Source organism: Acomys russatus, chromosome 6 (genome assembly GCF_903995435.1).
Source record: "Acomys russatus chromosome 6, mAcoRus1.1, whole genome shotgun sequence".
NCBI lineage: Eukaryota > Metazoa > Chordata > Mammalia > Rodentia > Muridae > Acomys > Acomys russatus.
The window spans coordinates 76,513,423-76,536,433 of NC_067142.1; the positions used below are offsets into that span (position 1 = coordinate 76,513,423).

General features: G+C 46.4%; 1 protein-coding gene across 1 annotated transcript; it reads left to right on the plus strand.

Moving 5' to 3' along the window:
* The first annotated feature begins 10,551 nt into the window (after positions 1-10,551).
* Positions 10,552-19,697, plus strand: Srp9 (signal recognition particle 9). Its single transcript, XM_051148050.1, has 3 exons — positions 10,552-10,765; positions 16,752-16,820; positions 19,378-19,697. The coding sequence occupies exons 1-3, from the start codon at positions 10,694-10,696 to the stop codon at positions 19,495-19,497; spliced, it is 261 nt and encodes an 86-aa protein (XP_051004007.1). The 5' UTR covers positions 10,552-10,693; the 3' UTR covers positions 19,498-19,697.
* The last annotated feature ends 3,314 nt before the right edge of the window (positions 19,698-23,011 follow it).

Here is a 23,011-nt window from a genome sequence, read left to right on the forward strand (position 1 = left end):
CCGGCCTGAGACCAGGTGGTTATTATGTAGGTGGTTCAGAGAGGTCACAGGACATTCCCTGAGCCACATACTTATCCCATCCCAACTTCATGTGGAAGGAGGCCCTCTAGCAGTCCCGGTTTCAACTGAGATAGAGGAGCTGGGCGTGGTGGCGCACACCTTTAATCCCAGCACTGGGGAGGCAGAGGCAGGCAGATTGCTGTGAGTTCAAGGCCAGCCTGGTCTACAAAGCGAGTCCAGGACAGCCAAGGCTATACAGAGAGACGCTGTCTCGAAAAACAAAACAAAACAAAATCAACTGAGATAGAGAAGGAAGGTTGTGCCATGTTTCACAAGCCTTAACCGTACATACAGACAACTCCAGAGATCTCACTGCATGTATATTCAAGTCAACATCTCAGGAACTGCAGAATTTCTCTCAATCAGTGGCCGAGAGTAATGTTTGCCTTAACCCTGCATGTGAGGTCGTTTCCCCATGCACTGTCACCTTGGGCACTAGTGAACACTTACAGAACTGTCTGTTTGCCTGGCCCTGTCTGAGGTACTGAGCCACAAAGCCAGTTCCAGCCCTCTCAGCTTCTGCACGCAGCAGATATTTAAAAAGTGTAGTGAGGCGTCCAACACTAAGGGGATGGACATACCATCTGTGCTTAGCCCTGATCAAATATGCGCGACACAGGACACCGAGTCTTAGGACTGAAGTTTGCACATCCTGTCGTTTTTCTCTCCCATAGGGGCTTGGAAGGCTAAGTGCTGTGAGGCAGGGAGACGTGCCAAGGAGAACAATTGGGTGGAGAGGTTGACAAGGACAGAAGAGAGCTAGGGAGCTGGGCACGGGGGTTCCCAGGGCTGAGTGAGGAAGATGACACAGCAGAGGCCCTTACCCACCATCGTCCCTCCCCTTTTATCTTCCTCGTCTGCTCCTCCACAGTCACAGAGCATCCAGTGCTGGGGAGTTTCAACCCTTCTCTCTCTGTACTTCCTGCTTTGGAAGTGCTGCATGCTGCAGCCCAGATGCCATGCTGCTAAGGATGCTGCCAGGCCAGTGCTGTCCCATGCCTCACAGCGGACAGGTGGGAGGACCTTCCTCAGCTCAGTTTCAGCTCTCACTGCCCACTCATCGCCCTCTTTGCCAACAGGCCAGTAAGGTCATCATGGTGTTCCCAGGATTCCTTGCTTGCTGTGGCTGTTGCTCACACCTCCTCATATCAGAAAGCCTGACCATTTCATATTGCAGAAACTGCCTTTCCCTGCAAAGCCCAGCTCCTTGGCACAGCTGTACAAAATGACTCAGAAGAACCAAACACTTACGATGGCCTTACTCTGTGCCCCGCCCCTCTCCCTGCAAACCCAAGGAAGCTCTTACACCAGGAGGATGCTGGGAACGGTCAACTGACCTTTCGGACTGAAGGACCAATGGCTTGATAGCTGTGAGGCTGTCAGGATTCCACAGTGCCTGTTCGCTAGGCCACCCAGAGGGTTTCTACAGCTGAGCAGAGCCCGCTGCTGAGTGGAGATGTCATCTGATTCATTAATTAAAGCAAACACTGTTCATCCAATGCTCTGGGGCATGGTTTAAAAAAAGGAACCCAGAACATTTAACATTTGATAAAAATAGCATTTGCCAGCATAGATGTAACAGAAGTTTTTCCCCAGCCCCTTGTTCCAGGAGCACCCCTGCCTGCCCTGTCCCCCGTCCCACCTTCCCTACCATGCTTCTTTGTTGACAAGGGAATTCCTAACAGAGTTTGCTAATTGGGTTAATGGAGTGACTGTGTAATTGTTCTCTCTCCCACAGCCCAGCCCACCCCACTGGCTGCTTTCCGACTACCTGCCTCTCACCACTTCCAGGATGGCTAATTTGCAACAACAACTCCCTTTGTCGTCCACATCTGGGACTTTGGGGTTTTAAGTGAAGCTCCCTAAGGCAGAGGACAGAAAATGCTGCTATTTTGGTTTGTGTGGCCTACAATGGGACCATTCTGCGGACTTTCTGGGCAGTGCGGGGCTACCCAGGCAAAGGGGAAATCGGAGCTGAGCAGTGATGGGACCCAGGCCAGATACAAGAAGGAGGGACTGAGGGGAGGTCATCGGCAGGGTCAAATCCCGACCTTTTCTTCCAGCTGCTGGGATTTGAATTTCATTTTAATCAGATGCAGATGAAACCTATGGGCTGAGCCTCAGAAATCTCAGCCTTTGACCTCTAGTCTAGAACCAGCAGCTTGTTCCAAAGGAGACAGCCCTGAGGGCGGCCTTGCTGGTCTACGAGGTTTAGTCAGAACCTCTTTGTACTCAGCACCCTTGGGAAAGCACCAACCCTTATACTCCCCCAAACAAGACAAAACAAAATACTCCAAGGCTTTTTCTCCTGTTGTTTTTTGGGGTGTGTTGGTTCTGTTTGAAATCTGTTTCACTTAAAGGGATTATTACTTGTTCAAATTGTAAAAACATCAGCATTCTTGAGGTGGGGCACAAGACGGACAGCTGGAGGCAGCCTCCAACACCTCTGAGGTGTACCTAGGGTGTCTTGGAGGTGGGCAGAGTCTGCTTCCTTGCCCCTGGGCTTGGGTGCCCTGAGGCTCTTATGCTGAACCCCCACCCCCACCCCCAGTTGCCCTTCCCTTCTCTTCCTTCTCTTCTGCCCAGTCTCAGTACAATCTTGAGGCAGCCCCGGATTCTGGGTGACGGTTCTGGCTGTCAGCACAGTTCAGAAGGAGAGCGACTGCCTATTCATGTACAAGACCCTGGGTTCTATCGTCAGCACAGGAAAATAAAAATCAGTAAAAAAAAAAAAAAAAACCCAAAAACATGTCGGGTTTGTAATCCTAGCACTCAGCAGGCAGAGACAAGAGAATTGCCACAAGTTCCAGACCAGCCAAGGATTACAAATCAAGACCTTGTCTCAAAAAAAAAAAAACTAAGCACACAAATAGCCCACCACTACCACAACAAAAGACAACCAGTAAAGAAAGAAAATCCAGGGGCTATTGGATATGGGTCATTGGAGATCAGCCTTGGGCGACTTCCCAGATCATAAACTTCTCCTGGCCCTTTGTACACACACTGAAAGTTTCTGTTGTCCTGGCTTGTGACTGGTTCGGTCACACAAACACCTGGGTAGGCAGGGACTGTGAAGACCTCTGTGGAACCGTCAGTATTGCTTGTCCCTTTGTGCATGTACTACATCAATGTGAATTTTGACCTCCAGGTAAATTTGACTGACCTCTCCCACCTGTGCTCTCTCATTAGCTTATAATCAACTGATGTGCCTCTTTGGAGTCTCCAAAGCTCATCTACTTGGATGGCAGGCCCAGGAATAGGTGCTCGAGGAGTAATTAACACTGGATTGGGAATTCCTGGCCAAGGCTTGCTGGCGAACACAAGTGTCAAGATTGTCTGGCTAAGGAGGTTGACCAGTGATGGGACAGGACGGCATGTGAATGCCATTGTATGCACAAAGGTTCCTGGGAGGCAGCTCAAGGCTGGTCTCCATGGCTCCACGTTCAATGGTGCCTGGATTTTGAGTACAAGGCAAACAACTTCCTGCTAAGCTGGGTTCCTGCTGCTTGGAGCCTGGTCTCTTCAGGGCTGAAATCTGTGCCAGCACTTGGCTTGGATCTACTGCACTGCACTGCCCTCCTCTGGACACTGAGCCGAGGCTGCCTAAGCCCTTCTGCTTTGAGTTTCTCAGGTTTCCGTCCCTCCTTCCTTGGGACAACAAGGCTTTTCTGGACAAACAGGTTTTTCAGTTGTCTCCTCTAGCAGGTGTGTTTTACCCGGCCTGCCTCACTTTGACTCCATGAAACCTGGGAAGGTACAAGAACAAAGTCTTCCTTGACTGCTGCTGGAGCACAGTGGGCTCTATAAATATTTAATTCGGGAAAATAAACTAGCCGCACACATTCTTGGCATGCCAGCTGCACTTGGGACTATTATAATGTCCATTAGAGGAAGAATTCATTTAAGAATTCACACCTGTTCTTAGTTGAGGACAGTTGCAGCCCTGTTTGTAGAAGACAAACGCAGAAAACAGGGAGGGACAAAGGTTCAAGCAGAAGAAAAGAGCTCAGAAACAGCCATTCCTCTCCAAAGACAACTTGAGATTTTGTTCTTCTTCTTTTGCTGTACTTGAGTGAAACTCAAGACCTCATGTACAGTGGGCAAGTGCTCTGCCAATGACAACAGTCCTGGCCCCCTTGGCACTTCACAGAAAAGAGTCCCCTTCTCCCATCTCTTACCAGCTACATTTGTTTTTTTTTTTTCCTTTAAAATTTTATTTATTTACTTTTTACATACACATTTCTATTATTCGACATATATATATTAAACTACCTACAGCAAGAACAACCATGACACACAACTAGGAGTTATAGGTATATGTTACATTCTTAGTGTTTTGGCTATTTGTATTTGACAGCCTTGAAGAAGATATCTTTCCTATCTTGGTGCATCTAAAATTCTGAATGTAAATTTGTTACTGTCCCTGTTGCAGAGATTAAATAGCACGACAAAAGCAACTCAAGGATGGAAAGGGTTAGGCGGTCACATCACACCCACAGCCAGAAAGCAGAAAATGGCCAGGAAGCCAATGTGGCAGGAGACTGAGGTGGCTGGTCACATCACACCCACAGTCAGAAAGCAGAAAATGGCGGGAAGCCAATGTGGCAGGAGACTGAGGTGGCTGGTCACATCACACCCACAGTCAGAAAGCAGAAAATTGTGAGGGTTTGTGCACCACTCATTTTGCTCTTGTTGGGTTTTTTGTTTGTTTGAGTCAGTATCGATAGTCCTGGCTGTCCTGAACTCACTATGTAGACTAGACTGGCTTCAACTCATAAAGATCTGCCTGCCTCTGTATCTGGAGTGCTGGGATTAAAGGCACATACCATCATACCTGGTGCTGCCCATAGTGGTTGGGTCTTCCCACTTCAATTAAACCAATCGCTATAACCCCCACAGGCACCCTCCTGGCCTGTCTCCCAAGTGATTCTGTATCTCATCACGTTGACACCTGAGGTTAACCATAGCACCTGCCACTGAAGCGCTTTGGTAAAAGATATGGAATTAAAGACAAGGAGCAAATGAAGCCAGTGTCTACCAGCTCTCAGGAATCAGGCTGCTTTGGCCCTTGCTGTGTATAGGTATTTGTAAACTCGCCTTCTTGTCTCTGCTCCTGGCCTCATTAGCCTTAAAACATTCTGCTCAGCACAATGACTGGCTTGTAAGAAGTATGCAACTCAAAGGCACTGTCAGATATAGTGTACGGATGACAATAATCTGCTAACCATAAGCCTTAAGGAAGCAGATGTTACACTTATTCCTTAGATGTTATTATGATTTGGTGAGAAACTGTTTTAGTCTCTCAAACTCAACTCGGGGGTTAGGCCAGGACCTGGCATATTTGGACATATAAGCCTCAAGTTCAGAGAAGAGGTCTAGACTCAGTACTAACCCAGGTGTCCCTCATCATGTATGTGGTAGTTAAAACCAATGGCTTGGGCTGGAGAGATGGCTCAGAGGATAAGAACACTGGCTATCCTTCCAAAGGTCTTGAGTTCAATTCCCAGCAACCACATGGTGGTTCACAACCATTTATAATGTGATCTGGTGCCCTCTTCTGATGTGTAGGCACATGCAGGTAGAATACTATATAAATAATAAATCTTAAAACAAAACACAACAAAACAAATGACTAGTACGTTGGGATTCCAATGCCCAGGGGAGGCAGGGGAGGCTATCATGGAAGCAGGGCAGTTTTCCATGAGGGCAAAGCTAAACTCTGGAGCAGAAATGACTATCTTATAGAAACCCCCTAATTTAGGGTGATTTCGGGATGCAGGTAGGAATTATGACAATAGGAACTATGAAGATGAGGGGAAGGCCTATGCCCTGCATAAGAGCCATCAACACTAGCGTAGACAGGTAAAGAGAGGCCATAACTACAGGAAAGTGGTGACTTCAGTCTAGAAATCAACCTGAAGTCTAAGGTGGATGAATTGCCAGACTGGGTTGGGTCACGTAGACTGTCGCTGGAACAAGAGACAAGAACTTACAAAATTCTACCACAAAACTCAGAAAGGTAAGGGAGAGAGAATGGGCCTTGTCTACTGTTAGGGTTTAGAGGTGCTTGTGATGGTAAATGTTTATTGTCAACTGGACTCACACAGAAGCACACCCCTGGGTAGGACTAGGAGGGTGTTTTCAGGGTAGAGCCTCCTTGAATGTGGGTGGCTCCATCCCATAGGCTGTAGTTTTGGGTGAATGAAAAAGAAGGCTGCTGAGCATAGTGTTCATCTGTCTATGCTTCCTGGCTGTGGACATAATCCTGACTCCCTATCATGACGGAGTCTATCCTTAAGTCCTGAGCCAAAATACATTTCTCCTTCCTTAAGTTGTTATTCTCGGGCATTTTTTTTTACAGCAAAGAAGAAAATTAATAGTATTTGAAAGTGGGATTCTCTTGGTCTCGATTGAAGAGATGGGGATCTCCCCAAGAGGCTCAAAGGAATAGGTCCTTGGAGCTTGCAGAAATGACGCCATCTTTCAACTCTGAGCAGATGACCCCATGACCTGGTAGCCTGACTATAATTGGAGATAGACTTGGTAAGGGTCAGGCCAACAGCTTCAGGTGGCCTTGTATTCCGTGGAAAGGCTTTTAAATAAACCAACCTGCCCCCCTCTATTAACACAAGGACAAGGATAACATCTGGAAAGCGTAAGGCCAAGTTTGAGGCTGCCAATACCTTGGTAGTCAGCAATGGCTTTGGTCGCCTGGACCCAGAATATAAAGTGCTGAAATGGATAATGAGCCTCAGAATTTAATAAGGGAAGAGATCAGCCTGGAGAAAAGATGTACCATAAAGGACTCTGAAAGAGTAGAGATGAGTGGGTAGTCTTGGGGGTAATTTGGGATCTTAAGGGTGAAATTGGGAGGAGAGTGGGCCAAGGCTATTGAGTTGTCAGTGTGAGCTCCTTCTATCGTTGCAGAATATTGAAGGTGCCGGGTGGCACGGGCATACTGGAAATGAAATCTGGGCCATTATCAGACTTTTGCGACTGGGAAAGCCCAAAGCAAGAAGTGCTATGTTCTGTAAGGATGATGGCCACCTCTGAGACTTTCTGGTGGGAAGCCTTTATCTATACAGAGAAGACAGTCAGTCATTATCTGCAGCTCTTGCAATGGGTGCGTGTAAGTCAAATCCATTTGCCAACCCTCCCCCTGTGCAGTTCCTCTATGCTGTGCAGAAGTAGAAGGGAGTAGGTTTAAGGACCCCCATCTGCACTGGCTTCACAAGTCAGGCCGGCCTTAGAAAATGTATCACACTGTCTAAGGAACACTGTGTCTGTGAAGACGGGCTCAGTTAGAATTTGGAGGGACTTAGCCTCAAATGTATGGCCTAATAAGAATTGTTAAGGACCTTTCTTTAGGAGGATCCAGGGAGTAACATCTTGTTTTCTGGGCTTTGTAACTATGCCTCTAGAGTGGTTGTGAAGCCCTGATCTTTGAGACATGGGAGGAGTTGGGACTTTCGACAGCTGTAGCTGGGCTTTTGGCTACTTTATTGGGTTCTTTTTCCTACCTCCCTTCTCCACCTGAATCCCTTCCAACCACCTCACCCCCAGCCAACATTAGATAGAAGAGAAAAAAGGGTAGAGGGAAAAAGGGGTGTAGATCTTTTTAGACTACTTCCTGATGATTAGGGGGCGTCAAGTTCCTTGGGGCAAGTCTATTGTCACTGTCAGGGTATCTCTAACCAGCCACCAGTAATCCAGCAGCCAGCAAAAGCAATCAGCAACCAGCAAAAGTAGCAGCAGGGACCACCAGTAACAGGGACCACCAGTAACAGCGACCACCAGTAACAGGGACCACCAGTAACAGGGACCACCAGTAACAGGGACCACCCGCAGTAGAAGGAGCAGCAGCTGCCCCCAGGCCTTCTTGGGACTCTCACATTTATACCCTGTCAAGAGTCTCCAGAATTCCAAACATAAACTATCTTCAGCTGGCACCCCTGCCAGAGCATGGGGCACATTATAGTCAGCTGCTGTAGACAATCTGAAGCAGGCGTATATCCCACACCTGGGATTAAAACAAAAACATAGTCACAGAACATAACTGGTTTTTTTGTTTGCTTGTCTTTTTTTTTTTTTTTTTTTTTTTTTTTTTTTTTAAGAAACCAGAATTCTCAGTACAGCAGCTGAGGTGGAGGCTTAGCTGCCTGTTTAGCCTGATGATCTGCCTTGTTGCATCCATGAGATGTCAGAGTGGTCTTTAAAGTGGACCTCTAATTATAATGCCATCTGAATCAGAAGCCAGGGGACTTCTAGAAAGGTCCAAACCTCAAGAGCATGTTGAACCAAGGTATTCCCTGCAGTGAAAAGGCCCCTTTCTCTCTAGATGGCCACATGGGTGTGGGTCACATAGAAACCACAGGCCGAGTCTGTGTAAATATGTCTCACTCTTTCCCCTAGCTGGAGGCCTCTGCTGAGGGCAGTTAGTTCTGCACCTGGGGCTGACTTGGGGAGCGACACAGAGTCTGAGCCCCCGGGCTCCCTGCTGCATACCCTGAAAGTCTGTGTCTTACTGTCATTAAACCACTTGCGTTCAGGAACCAGGTTGCCTCAGCTTAGGAAAGCGGGGAAGCTTGTTGAGCTGGGTTAGTGTAGCGGGAATGTTGATTGTTTCTCACAGGAGTGGTACAGACAGACCTTGGGGTTAGTGTAATGGGTGCTGCTCCCACTGCTGTGACAAAAAGCCTGTCAAGAGCCACGTAAGGAAGAAAAGCTTCTTTTGGCTCAGTTTGGGGTACAGGCAGCTGGCCACACTGCACCCACAGTCAGGAAGCTGAAAGCTGGGTGCTGTCACTCAGCTTCCTTTCTCCTTTTTGTACAGCCCAGGACCCCAGCCGATGGGCGAGAGAGGAAGCTTTCCAACACAATGAGCCTAAGCTAGACTTCCCTCACTGACATGTGCAGTGGCTCTGCGTCAAAGTAGAAAGCTATGTCATAGGAAGGCTTGACAGGAGGGTCATAAAATTCGAAGTTTTGTGATAAGTTCTGAAGTCTGTTTTTGTTGATTCTGCCTCGGAGAGACAAACTATTGGGCATTTTGAGGACTCCACAGTTTGGACTAAACTCTCAATACTGTGCCCTTTCACTCAGATACATGTGCTGGGACAAATCTAAGAGCTTTAGGGCACGCGGGGGCAAATATGAGCAAAATACACTTTGTACATACATGAAGATGTCCTACGAAACTCACTCGTATGTGTACTACTAAAAATGGTTAAAAGCTCCTCTTCCAAGAGGGTCATTTTGCTGGACTGTCATGACTTTTGCTTCTTTAGGGTTCCCACAGCCCTTGTACTAAGATGCGGGCTCCTACTTCAGCACTGAATCTTATTCACGAATGACTTCAGCCTTTGTGTAGATGACTTAATTAACAACCTAGCCTCCTGGGAACCTGAGGCATTAAACCCTAAAATTTGAGGAGGTCTTCAAATATCCCCTAGTTAGATTTCTTTGAAGTTTCATCCCTTTCTTTTTTTCTAAAATTATTTCTTTTCGTTTTAATGTGCATTGGTGTTTTGCCTACATGCATATCTGCGTGAGAGTGTCAGATCTTGGAATTACAGACAGTTGTGAACTGTCATGTGGGTGCTGGGTATTGAACCCAGGTCCTCTGTAAGAGCAGTCTGTATTCTTAACCACCGAGCTATGTCTCTAACTGCGCTCCCCCCTTCTTTTTTCTAACCTAAGTGATTACTACCTATTTAGCCTGATGCCATGATGGTCTCTTGCTAGGACCATCATCAATCTTATTTATTTAGAGACAGGGTCTTCATAAGTAGCCCAGTTTGGCTTTGGACTCATCACGTAGCCAGGGCTGCCCTTAAACATAAAAATCTGTCTAGTTTTGGTTGCACACTCTCAGTCACTGCAGAAGTTAAGAAAGAAGAACCATTCAAGCCTGGAGCTTGAGGCAAGTCTGGGCAACAGAGGAGACGCTGTTTCAAAAAGAAAGAGGAGAGGGGCCCGGAGGAGAGGAGAGGAGAGGGGAGGGAAGGGAAGGGAAGGGGAGGAGAGACCATGCCTAACAAGTGCAATCCCCACCAATGTAATCCCAAGACAAGACCAGACAAAACAAAACAAAAAAAAAAATGCCTAAAGCTGTTCAATAGACATGGAAAAGTAATTTATAGTAAAAGAAATTATATTTGTGGGGCCAGGAGTGAAGGTGAGGAAATGAATATAAGGAAGCATGAAAGAGATCTTTGGTAGTAAAATAATGTCCCATACATTGATTATGACATTAGGCATGTAGGTATATGCTCCCTGGGTGTGGTTTTTGGTTTTTTGTTTTGGTTCCACTGACTTTATTGTCCATCATCAATCACGGTCGGGAAAGGCTGCACAGGCATCACGCCTCCAGCCCTGCAGGCGGCACTGTGACAGCTGCCACCCGTCTCCCCGCTCCAGACTACTCTAAGCGGAAGCCCCGCCCCCTGGCAGCATGCCTCCTGCCCATTGGACCGGCGCGGCCGAGGCTGACCAATGGCGGAGCGCTGGTGCGCCTCCACCTTTGTGCCGCCGTAGTCCTCCGCTCTGGGCGGTTGCAGGAGAGAGGTGGGCAGCGGGTGCCACCGCGCCGTTTCTTGCTCCGGGGCCTGGTTTCTCGCTGCCCGAAGCCGCGATGCCTCAGTTCCAGACCTGGGAGGAGTTCAGCCGCGCGGCCGAGAAGCTGTATCTCGCCGATCCCATGAAGGTGAGCCGCTGGCGGGACGGCCCCGGGGCCTGGGGTCTACTCTACCTTTTGGGGCGGCTTTAGCACATTAGGAAGCGGAGTCGGCCCTCAAGTCTCCCTGCCTCCTCTGTCTCCTTCCGTCTGGCTCGGACAGTAGCCACAGGCAGGGCCATCTCCGCTGTGGCTGACTCTACACCCGGGGAAACTTCGCCATGGCTTTGGTTTACGTGTCGCTGAGGCTGAGGCTCCTCCCCTGCACCTTCCCTTTCCTGTCCGTCACTTAATTTTGTACTCCCTTCCCACAAAGACTCAAGAATATACCTAATGTTTATAAAATGGTGATGAATTAGGTCCCAATTGGGAAATACCTGCCCCACTCCTCAGGTTAATGGAGATTTTTAGTCTTTCCCGTGAGTCAGTTATCTTTTTAAAACCCTGAGAATGCTTGCACTTATACCGTAGATATGTGTTTGCAAACGGCTTTTTTTCCCCAGAGCAAATCTACCCATTCCCAACTGACCTACTCAGAATAGGTTCTGTGAGAAACTCAAAGGTCAATTTCACCATTCCTTAAGGGCTGTTGAAGGTGCGGTAGATGCATATGTTGAATATATCCTTTGGGAAAAAAGAAAACGAGCACTTAACATCTCAAGAACCTGGCCTCAGGGCTTAGTGTATTCCATCTCTAATGATTGAAATTCAACACGAACTGTTTTTAAAGATAGGTATTGGGTCTGGGGAGATGCTTAGTATGCACAACTCACATAAAGAGAGAGAGAGAGAATGGCCAGTCATGGCGGCACACGCCTTTAATCCCAGCACTCAGGATGCAGAGGCAGGCAGATTTCTGTGAGTTCCAGGTCAGCCTGGTGTACAGAGCAAGCTCCAAGACATCCAGGGCTGCACACAGAGAAACCCTCTCAACAAACAAACAAACAAACAAACAACCCAAAAAGGTAGATTTAATAGATTCCTCAATGTAGTCTTCTGACCACACACACAATAATAAGTTTTTAAAAAATTACATTAGCTAGGTGTGGTGGCACAGGCCTGCCTTTAATCCCAGCACTCAGGAGGCAGAGGCAGGCAGGATCACTGTGAGTTCAAGGCCAGCCTGGTCTACAAAGTGAGTGCAGGACAGCCAGGGTTACACAGAGAAATTCTGCCTCTCAAAAAACCCAAACCAAACCAAAACATTGCTGCTGGCAACTTAATACGCTTGTTTGTTTGTTTTTTTACAAGAAGCATCATTTATAGTTTTGGTTGTAAACTTAGCCTTTAGCAGCTGAGCCATCATCTCTCCACTCCACAGGGAGCATCTTTTTAAAAATTAAATCTTATGTGTATCAATGTTTTTCCCGAGTGTATGTAGGTACACCTGTGCATGTACGGTGCCTGCTGAGGTCAGAAGAGGGCATTAATCCCCTGGGGCTGGAATTAGGGATGGTTGTGAGCTACCTACCATGTGGATTCTCGGACCAAAAATTGTCCAACTGCAATACGTTGCTATTACCATCAGTGGCTGGAAGGGAACGGTGGCGCACACCTATAATCCCAGCATTCAGGGGGCTGAAGAAAGGAGAATGGGGAATTTGAGGTCAGCTTAGGCTACACAATGAGACCCTGTCTTAAGGAGAGGAGGAGGAGGAATAAATGCACTAGGGGGAAAACGGGGAACTGAAGGTCCTCTGCAGCAGGCTGAGTCCTGGACTACAGGCTGCTGGTGGTGCCATTTGTCCTAGTTTCCTTCTGTTGCTGTGACAAAACACCCCAACAAGAAGCAAAGAGGGAGGAAAGGGTTTCTTGGCTGCCCATTCCATGACTGTCCATTACTGAGGGAAGTCAGGACAGGGACTTGACACCGATACAACTGTAGTCACAAGCAGAGCGACAACACAATACTTGCTCGTGCCACACTTAGTTCATAGCTAGCTGTCTCCACTCACACAGTTCAGGGCTCAGCCCATAGTTGGTTGTCTTCCCACCTCAATTAACAGACAGCCCGGCCCCTCATACCATAGGCCACCTGAGCTAGATAACCCCAGGCTCCCTTCTAAGCCGACGTTTAAAGTTAATTATCCTTTTACTATTAAAATTGGCAATAGTTCATCAGCTTCGTTTACAAAATGATAATAAGTGGCAAAATAAATGAGGTGTTTTTGAAATTGTGTAGTTTGTGACAATCGTGGCTTATGGTACCTCCATCTGTTCATTTCCCTTTCTCCTGCTTTGCCGTTTGTTTCCTCAGTTGAGCAGTGTGCTGCAAGGTGGTATAAGATTTTGTCCAGAAGGGCCTGATACTGGCAACAGTATGCTTGTCTTTAATTTAGTAAAAGGATATAAAGAGTACACCAACACACGTGGACACCAACACAAGTGGAATGGCCATTTTCAGAATGTGGTGGTTGCAGGAAACATGGAAACAAAAACAGAAGTGACAGAGAATTGTGGTGATCAGAATAGTCTAGAATGTACAGGGCAGGGACCATCTCACCTTTCTACTTTTCTTTATAGCTTCTGTTAGTCAGTGTCTTGTCTGTCTGTCCCACTTGTCGTCCTGACTAGAGAGGACTGGACAATGTGATAGCATTCTCAAGTCCCTGAATGACTTGCTGTGAAAGACCGAGCTTAGGTACAAGCCTTGGCCCCGAGCCCCAGTCCTCTCTGATCCTGTAGGGCTAAAGAAGACAGCTTGTTGGGTCTCTGAGATCTGTTCGCCAGGGTTCTGCCTTCTCCCCCCAGCGCACTTAGTCTGGAACGCATGCCTGTCTTTTTACCCTTTACCACTCTAATCTGCATGGCTTGAACTGAAATGCAGGTGGATTTTTTTTTTTTTTTTTTTTTTTTTTTTGCTGGTGGATTGAAAACGAGCCTGTTAATTGGGTCTGTCTCCCTTTTAGTCTCTACTTCACATTTGTGCCACATCTTTCTGAAAACAAACACTGAAGTGTCCTCTGCTTAAACCGGTTCTCCCTATATAACTGAGTAGGGTCCCAGCTCCCAGCCGCACTGTCTTGGCTTAACCATTGAGGCTTTAGACTTGGTGAAGCCACAGTCTAGATCCGAAGAATACACTGGCTTTTTGTTCAGAATGCTCCTTTATGCTTTCTCCAGCCTTCTCTACAGGAAAACAAAACATATATCTTCAAAGCCACCTTCTAAGAAAAGTGGCTCTTGACCTTTTTCCAGTATAAATTATTTTTCTCCCTTTAGCACTTTCTAGGGCTTTTTTTTTTTTTTTTTTTTGTCTTAGCAGACTTATGTGGTAGCCACAGCTGGGGCCTGGATCTTCTGGTCTGGGTTTTCACAAGATGGTCAGTGAAACCTGATGAGACTTGGTGAGCACAGGCTCTCTCCTGAAGTTGGGGGGTCAGGTAGCCGTAGGTCTTGGAGGTGTGGCCTTGTCAAAGTTGCCCAGGGTGGCAGTGCAGCCCCTGGTTGATGTGTAGCAGTCATCAATACTGGCCATCATCAGGTGCAGAGACAATAACAGTGCCTCTGGGGGCAGGGATGAGACGCACCAAGACAGAGCCACAGGGACAATGGAAAACTTCGCCAAGGTGATGGCTTCTTAGATGGCAGTGGCTACCTCCTAGAGCACGTAAAACTGAGACCAACGTGACCATGGTAGTCCCCAATAGCGACAAAAGCCTTGAACCTGGTCCACTGGGCAGCCCGTGTCTGCTTCTGCACTGACATGATCTTGAGAGCCTCATCCTTTAGGGATGCTAGGAATGCGCCCAGGAAAAACTTGATAATCTCGGATTTCTTCTTCGTCGTCTTCTTCTTCTTCTTCTTCTTCTTTCCTTCCTGCCTCCTCCCCCTCCTCCTCCTCTTTTTCTTTCTTTCTTTTTTTTTTTTTTTAAAGTTTCTCTTTATGTATCCCTGGCTGTCCTGGTCTCACTTTGTAGACCAGGCTGGCCTAGAACTCAAAGGGAAGCACCTGCCTCTGTCTCCCAAGTGCTGGGATTAAAGGCATGCGCCACCACGCCCAGCCCAATCTCAGATTTCTTACTGGGCAGGGAGAACAAGTAGATCTCCTCCAGGGACAGAGAACAGGTAGATCTCCAGGGACATCTCATGTTCTTGACTTGGTGATGGGGACCCACCCTTGTCTTTGGCTTTACCCTCATGACTGTCCTGGTCTCAAACGCAACCTCAGCCACTAACGCTGCTGCCAAATCCTCCATGAAAGCCCTGGCCTCTGAGCCCTGGGCCCCTAGGTCCTCCGTGCCTTCTGGCTACACCAGGGTCATCTGCCATTTGGTGTTTTCCTGATAAGAAGCCAATTTATTTCTTTATTAACACATGCACGCACGCACGCGCACACACACACACCCTGCCTCCATGTACACCTGCAGGCCAGAAGAGGGCACCAGATCTCATTGTAGATGGTTTTGAGCCACCATGTGGTTGCTGGGAATTGAACGCAGGACTTCTGGAAGAGCAGACAGTGCCCTTAACCTCTGAGCCATCTCTCCAGCACCCTTTGTAGGACTTTTAGTTCATTCTGTTTTGTATCTGGTTATTTTGGTTGGCTGAATTCAAAGTTCTTAACTAAATAGAATCCTTGACTTTGTCTTTGTGATTCGGTTGAAAATGGATGCTGATCTTACTGCCCCATTAGCCCTGTAACTTTCCTGTGAAAACGATATTTTTTCAGTCAACAGTTGTCTTGCTTAGTTTATCTTTTAAGTTTTGATTTCTCTTTGTTTCTGGAAACTAAAATTTTAAAATGTATAACAGTAGTTCAGTGAATGGGTCAGGAGTTGTAAACAGATGTAGTAACTTTTTTTTTTTTCTTTTGGTTTTTTGAAGCAGAGTTTCTCTGTGTAACAGCTCTGGCTGTTCTGGAACTTGCTCTGTTGTCCTGGCTGGCCTCGAACTCACGGAGATCCACCTGCCTCTGCCTCCCAAATGCTGGGATTAAAGGTGTGTGCCACCGCCGCCCTGCCTGTAGCAACTGTTTTATAGTCTCAATTTTGGGTGAATTTCCCCTCTGCCCTCACAGAGACAAATCTCTTCAAGGGCCAGTAGCAGTTATAGCCTCAGCAGTGCAGAGTGCCTCAGGGAGAGCTACAGATTGCCACACTGAAATCACTTTAAGATTGTGGGCTTTTGGAATTGTAGGGGAAGAGGAAAAGACTGGTGATTCTAGGTATTTTGTGGGGGTTTCTTTGGGGGTTGTGTTTGTTTGTTTTCTGAGATGGGGTTTCTCTGTGTAGCCCTGGCTGTCCTGGAACTCACTTTATAGAACAGGCCTTGAACTGAGAGGGGGTCTGATTGCTTCTGCCTCCTGGGTGCTGGGATTAAAGGTATGTGCCACCACTGCCCTGCTAGTGTTTTGTTCTTTAAAGTTTCCTAAACAGGAATTATTGATAACTCAGGAGTTTACTGACTTATCAGTATAAGAAAGAAAGTGTTCATAGAAGTTGGATGTTTGGGCTGTTGTTGAGGAGGGTTTGCTGAAAGCCAAATGATACCATAGCGACTTAACTGTAGAATAGCAAGCAACAAAGTGTCCTGTGCTCATGTTCTGAGCGATTCTGGCTTTGAGACTTCTTCCAAGTGGAATTCCTTTAAGGACGAGTGTGTGGTGTGTGCTGAGTGGGCTGAACCCGCCTTCCTGGAGGAGCGGGCACAGGGGAGAAGGTGCAGTAGATTGCCCACAGCGTGGTTTCCACAGGGATGGACATGGACTTCGGCAATTTCTGCTACTTACCACCACCTGCTTCCTTCACCCTTTTACTGACAAGAACGTATCATACACACACACACCTATTTAAAGTATAAATAGAACAAAGAGACTTGAACTAATGGCTGGCTTTCCCCCCTTGCCTCACTTCAGTGTTGAGCACACAGTGGAAGTGTTTTCAGGTATCTGGGGCACTTACTCTGAAGAGCCTCCGTTGCATCTCACTTGACTAAGTTGCTTATGAACAGTGCCATTGTTTTGTTTGTTTGTTTGTTTGTTTTTTGTTCTTAAATAAGTATTTTTTTGTTGCAGGTACGTGTGGTGCTCAAATACAGGCATGTTGATGGGAATTTGTGTGTCAAAGTAACAGATGACTTAGTTGTAAGTATGCATTTTTATTTGTTGCATTGGGGGGGCGTGAGTTGACCAGTTGTTTGAAATTATTGATGGAGAATTCATGCAGATGACTTACTAGGGTGCTTATTATGCATGCATTCCACAGTGAAGAACACCATTTGAGAGCTGTTGTTGTAGATCAGCGAATCACTAACCTGCCTCCTGAAGGCAGTGTGCCAGCTCTGGCCTGGCCAGAGAGCAGAGGCTACACTTGAGCAGGTTTCCGTTCTCATGGTGAGAGGTAAATGATAGGTAGCTTTTGTTTCCTGTTTGTTTGTTTGTTTGTTTCTGAAACATGGTTTCTCTATGTAGTCCTGGCTGTGCTGAACTCACTATGTAGATCATACTGGCCTTGAACTCACAGAGTGCTAGTATCAAAGGCATATGCCACCATGCCTGGCTCTGTAAAAGATTGATTTGAAAAAGGAGGGGCTGGGGAGATGGCTCTGAGGTTAAGAGTACTGGCTGCTCTTCCAGAGGGTCCTGAGTTCAGTTCTCAGCCACCACATGGTGGCTCACAGCCATCTATAATGTGATCTGATGCCCTCTTCTGGCACGCAGGTGTACATGCAGGCAGAGTACTGTATGCGTAATAAATAAATAGATCTTAAAATGAAAGAAAGAAAGAAAAAGAAAAACCAAGCCAGGACCTGTTTCTGTCTCGCTTCCCTCCTCCTTCCCCTTTGTTGGCTGGTCTCTTTGTGCAGCCCTCCTTGAGTATTGCTCCTGGTGTGAGCTCCACCATGCTGGTGAGATCTGAAGCCCAGTGAACTCAAGTTCATGCTCCATTTGGTCTCCGCCACTTGCAGTGTGAAGGCCATTTTCTGATGGGAAGTTTTAGCCCTTGTAGTTTCATTTTATGTTGGCTTTGCTTTTCTATGTTCCTGTCTTTGCTAATTATTAGATGTTTCTCCATAAATACTGTTTTTTACCAGTATTCTGTTGTCTCGTACTTCCTGTATTTGTGCCTGCTTGAGATTTGTATCTTTGGCCCCTGTCTCTGCTGAGGCTCTGACTAACTCTGAAGTCAGGTAACTATATGTCATGCACTGGTCAGAGTTAGCCTTTCCAGAGTGGAGCATATCAGCTCTTCTGGCCTCTCCTCTTCCACCCACCTGGCCAGAAACCTGGGGAGGTATTTCCTCCTTTTTTTCTCTCGTTATGCCTACTGTTGGTTATTTGGGCATTTTGATCCCTTACCATATACACACTTGGCTAGGCACTTAGACTTGCTGGCTTGAACCTCTTCGGCCCCTCCCTGTTGTGCTGCCTCTCCATCCTCACTGGTTCTGCAGCTTAGGAGCGTACTACTTGTTTGGTTATAAGAATTGTCTTCCAATGGTACCCTTGCTTTTACTTCACACTGTGCACTGCCAGTGACCTTACACACACACACACACTCCCTCTGTCTCTGTCTTTCTTACACTTCCCTGCCATTCAAGGGTCTTGCCCACATATGTTCTACTTCTGAGCACATTCCTAGCACTGCCAGAATTATTTCATTTTTTGTTTTTGTTTTTTGAGACAGGGTTTCTCTGTGTAGCCTTGGCTGTCTTTGCCTCGAATTCACAGTGATCCACCTGCTCTGCCTCCCAGTGTTGGGATTAAAGGCATGCACCACCATGCCCAGCTGCCAGAATGATTTTTAAACATGCAAACTTTCTATAGTTCCTTTAAAAACAATCCTTCTATGCTGGGCGTGGTGGTGCACGCCTTTAATCCCAGCACTCGGGAGGCAGAGGCAGGTGGATCGCTGTGAGTTCGAGGCCAGCCTGGTCTGCAAAGTGAGTTCAGGACAGCCAAGGCTACACAGAGAAACCCTGTCTCGAAAAACCAAAACAAAACAGAAAACCCAGTCCTTCTCCATGTTATCCCCTGTCTCTGCTAACAGTTTCCTGCATTAGTTAAGGGACTGTCCTCCCAAGTAGGACATGTACATTGTGTAACCTATGCTGAGCTCACCCTGCTGTGTAGCGGAGAATGAGCGGAACTTTTGAAACATTAATTTAGGTGTTTGGGTGTTTTGCTGCATGCATGCCTGTGAGCTGCATGCATGCCTGTGGGCCGCATGCGTGCCTGGTGTCTTATCAGTCCAGACGAGGATGTCAGTTCCCCTGGAACTGGAGCTACAGGTGGTTGTAGCCAGCAGGATTTAACTTGCCATGTTTGAGAGTTTTCTAGAAGAGTTTCTTTACCTTTCATCTGCAGCAGTGGCATTTACAAATAGGGAAAGCACAGCCTGGCACATGCCTGTAATTCTAGCACTCAGGGAGGCAGAGGCAGGTGGATTGATGTGAGTTCAAGGCCAGCCTGGTCTACAAAGTGAGTCTAGGATAGCCAAGGCTACACAGAGAAACCCTGTCTAAGAACAAAACAAAACAAAAAGATAGGAAAAGCAATAATTGCTGGGTGCTCAGTATGACACCAGAGAATAGACCAGAATACAGGCGGCCAAGACCCCCTGCCACTGGGCCACTCACTTGCTTCCTTCATTATTAGTATCTTGTTTTGCTTAGTTTATGCATCTTTACATTTCTGACAGTGTTTGATGTACAGAACAGACCAAGCTCAAGATGTAAAGAAGATTGAGAAATTCCACAGTCAACTAATGCGACTTATGGTGGCCAAGGAATCCCGCAGTGTCGCCATGGAAACAGAGTGACTGGTTTGAAATGGAGACTGTTTGTTATGTTCTTGGGAAGTAAATAGCTTTTGAAACTGAGAAAGTGTTGGGAAGAAAATATTTATGTAACTGAGCCGTCAAAAGCTGAGCGACCAGCCTGTGTTCTAAGGTTTGCTTTAGAGTAGGAATGTCAGTGTTTTTAGTTAGGAAACCTTTATTTTTGGAAATGGAATAAGAAGTACCTTAGACACTTTTTGCAGATCATTTGCTGTCAGGCAAATATGTAATTATTTTTCTGGTAAACTCATCAGTAATTTGTGGAGGAATTAACAAGAAAAGTTAGTTCCTTCTAGATTGTGTTTGTTTAAGCGAAAATAAAATGTAACCTTTTGCTGCATTGGATGTTTCCTTCAGAGCATAATGTGTGTGTCATTTATACTAAACACGTGGTAACTGGGATCACCTGCTCTGTGCCGCGCCCAATCCAGTGTTGTGCCGGCAGCTCTGCTTTACCTTTCTGGCCAGCTTCAAACTGGGTGTTTGAATGGAAGGAACTTGAAGTGTCGGCTTGCTGAGTGTGGCTGACTTTAAGTCTGGCTTCCAGTGAGCTAGAGCCAGACGCAGTTCTGTGACCCCACAGCAGGGCAGTGACCACTGTGGTGGGCTGAGACCACCACGGGCAGAACTTGTTTCGAGTTGTCCCCACCTGTAGTTACTAGAAGGGCTAAGGATGACTCAGACTGAACTAAAGTATGAAGTGGAGCGCGCCTCTCAGAACTGTTAGGTTTCTAATGAACCAGAAGTCTGCTGTTTATATTTAGCTTGTATTTATAATCTGATTTTACCATCTAAATGTAATATTCCATGTTTTCTGCTCGAGTGAAGTTAAAGTACTGTATTAACATATTTTTGAATAACATTTTAACTTGAAATTTTTATTAGTTATAAGAATTTTACCCTGTTTTAGAACGGTCAGTAAATAAAATATAAACATACTGTTTTTGTTGAGGTTCTGGATTTCCTGTATAGGCTCCTTTCCTTTCCTTCTTTGTCTATGGTCTCACTAGTCATGGCTGTCTGAGAACTTTCTATGGAGGCCAGGCTGGCCTTAGACTTACAAACATCCACCTGCCTCTGCCTCTCAAGCATTGGGGCTGAAGAGAGCATCACCACACCTGAGTATGGCTTTCTTGACTAGGGTATGCGTTACTCATTTCATCTGAGATGAGTCTAGAGGTACTGAAAGTGAGTGCTTCTGTTAGTTATTTTTCTAATCTTTTTATTGCATGAGTCTCTAAGCTATTTGTTGATGGTGAGTTTGTTTTCTTGATTTAGGGAAATACAATCAAACACTACTTTTTTAGTTTCAAGTTTTCTCCCCAGAAGAAATGGGAAAAGGGAATGTGCGGTCTATTTTTTTTTTCCATGACCCTGTAGCAATAACATGGAAGGAAGGGATGGCTGAGTCCTTCTAGCCCATAATATAACTTCAGCGGCCATGTCTGCTGAGTGGTGTGGCACGGTGCCTCTGAGTGTTCATGTGTCATCAGCATGTTTGGATGTTGGAATTAACTTGTATGAATATACTTTAGCAATCTGTTTTGTGACATATTTGATCAAACTACAGGGCAGGAACTCAAGCAAGGCAGGAATCTGGAATATTTATATATGTAAGCTAATATAAAAAGTAATAAAAATAAAATGATCACTGAGGAAACTGAAGCAGGAGGATTGAGAGTTCAAGGCCAACCTTGATTACTTCGCCTCTTTTTGAAATCAAAGAAAGAAAAGAAAGGAAGGAAGAAAGAGCGAAAGAATGAATTTTTACATACAAAATATCTTCATATGCCTGTAATCCCAGCACTCGGGGAGGCAAAAGCAGGTGGTTCTCTGTGAGTTTGAGGCCAGCCTAGTCTATAAACAGGGTAGGGGGTGGAGGTGTCTTCAGGGGGTGGATGCCAGTTACACCTCAGTAAGGGGATTCTGGCAGGAAAGAACGGAGACGCTGCAGTGACTACCACCTGCCCTCAGTTTTCCAGTGTGAGGGGGATGCTGCTGGTCCCAGCAGCCCTACTTGGAGAACTATCTGCAACTCTTCTGTCTCCTACTTTCTTTTCTCCCCTTATTCGCAGGCATTAGGCCTACTGCCATGCTTGCGCCTTCACCTGGTGCTGCTGGTGAGCCTCACATTTTTCTGCGCCAGCTTTGCTTTCTGGGAGACTTGAGTTAATGTCCATTTGAATGGCAGAATTTTAGCATTTTCTGTTGGATTTAAGTGCCTCAGTTTCCTCAGATGTAAAATGGCATTAGTAATGATATTTACCTCAGTTATGAGGACTAAGTAATTAATATCAGTGCCTGGCACATAGCAACTCTGTATTAAAATTAATAAATTAGAATGCGCTCCATGTTTAGAATATGCTGGTTGAATACATTGTAAATGCCTTTCCCATTTCTGTTAGTTTTTTTGGGGGGAGGGGTCTAGGAATACTGTTCTGTGTTTCTAGAAATTGATTTGTTTTCTATTTGTGTTTTAACACATTACCACAAATTAAGTTATTTTAAATGACACGCTGAATTCTTCAATGTTCGAAATGAGCCTTAATTGGCTAAAACCAAGGTGTTGCCACAGCTGGTCTTCTTGAAGGCTTCGAGAAACTTTGCTAGCTTTATTCCTATTTGTCTGCCTGCCTTCCCCTTTCTCCTTCCCTCCTTCTCCCCTCTCCCTCTCCGCTCCCTCCCTCTCCCCTCCCTCTGTCTGTCTGTCTGTCTCTCTCTCTCTCCCTCCCTTCCTCCCTCTTTCTCTCTCCCCCTCCCTCTCTTGCTCTCTCTTATTTATGTACATGTGAGTGTACATATCCCACATCTGCTCGTGGAGATGGACAGGAGTTGCAGGAGTTGATTCTCTCCTTCCATCGTGTGGATAATGGGGTTTGAACTCAGGTCATCAGGTTTGGTGGCAAGCACTTTTACCCCCTGAGCCTTCTCTCTCAGCTTTGAGTCATTGCAGGCTCATGGTGTCACAGCAATGACACCTGTTTCTACCTGTTTTCACATTGATCTCCTTTAGCCTTGTCTTCTTAGAAGGACCTGTGTGGTACATTAGTGCCAACCCAGGAAAACCCCAGGATACTCTTGCCTCTTGATCACATCCACCAAGTGCATCTTGGCCTATAAAGATGTGGTCACAGGTTCCAGGGATTAGGATGCTGATGTCTTTGGGGATGCTCAGCCTACCATGGATATTTCTTATTATAGAGAAATGTTCAAGTTTTGATTCACACTTGTCCTTTGGAACTTGTGGGACTTCACTTCAATGCCTCCTTCAAATTCCAAAATACACACACACTCAAGTCTTGTCTGAGATGGTAAGATATTTGTTTACAAGAAAGTTGAGCATTGGCTCCCTGAGGCCCACTTACCGCCCACTTCTGACAGTTCCTGAGCACCCTGTCTGTCCCTGGGAAGTCACCCAGGCAGCAGGAGAGTTAGACATGAAGGGCTGCTTCTCTGGGTTTTGGAAGGTGAGAGCATTTGAGGAAGACAGTCCCAT

Coding starts and splice junctions, on each gene's coding strand:
- Srp9 (XM_051148050.1), top strand. CDS start 10,694: ATGCCTCAGTTCCAGACCTGGGAGGAGTTCAGCCGCGCGGCCGAGAAG. Junction 10,766..16,751: donor ATCTCGCCGATCCCATGAAG/GTGAGCCGCTGG, acceptor TTTTTGTTGCAG/GTACGTGTGGTGCTCAAATA. Junction 16,821..19,377: donor AAGTAACAGATGACTTAGTT/GTAAGTATGCAT, acceptor CATTTCTGACAG/TGTTTGATGTACAGAACAGA.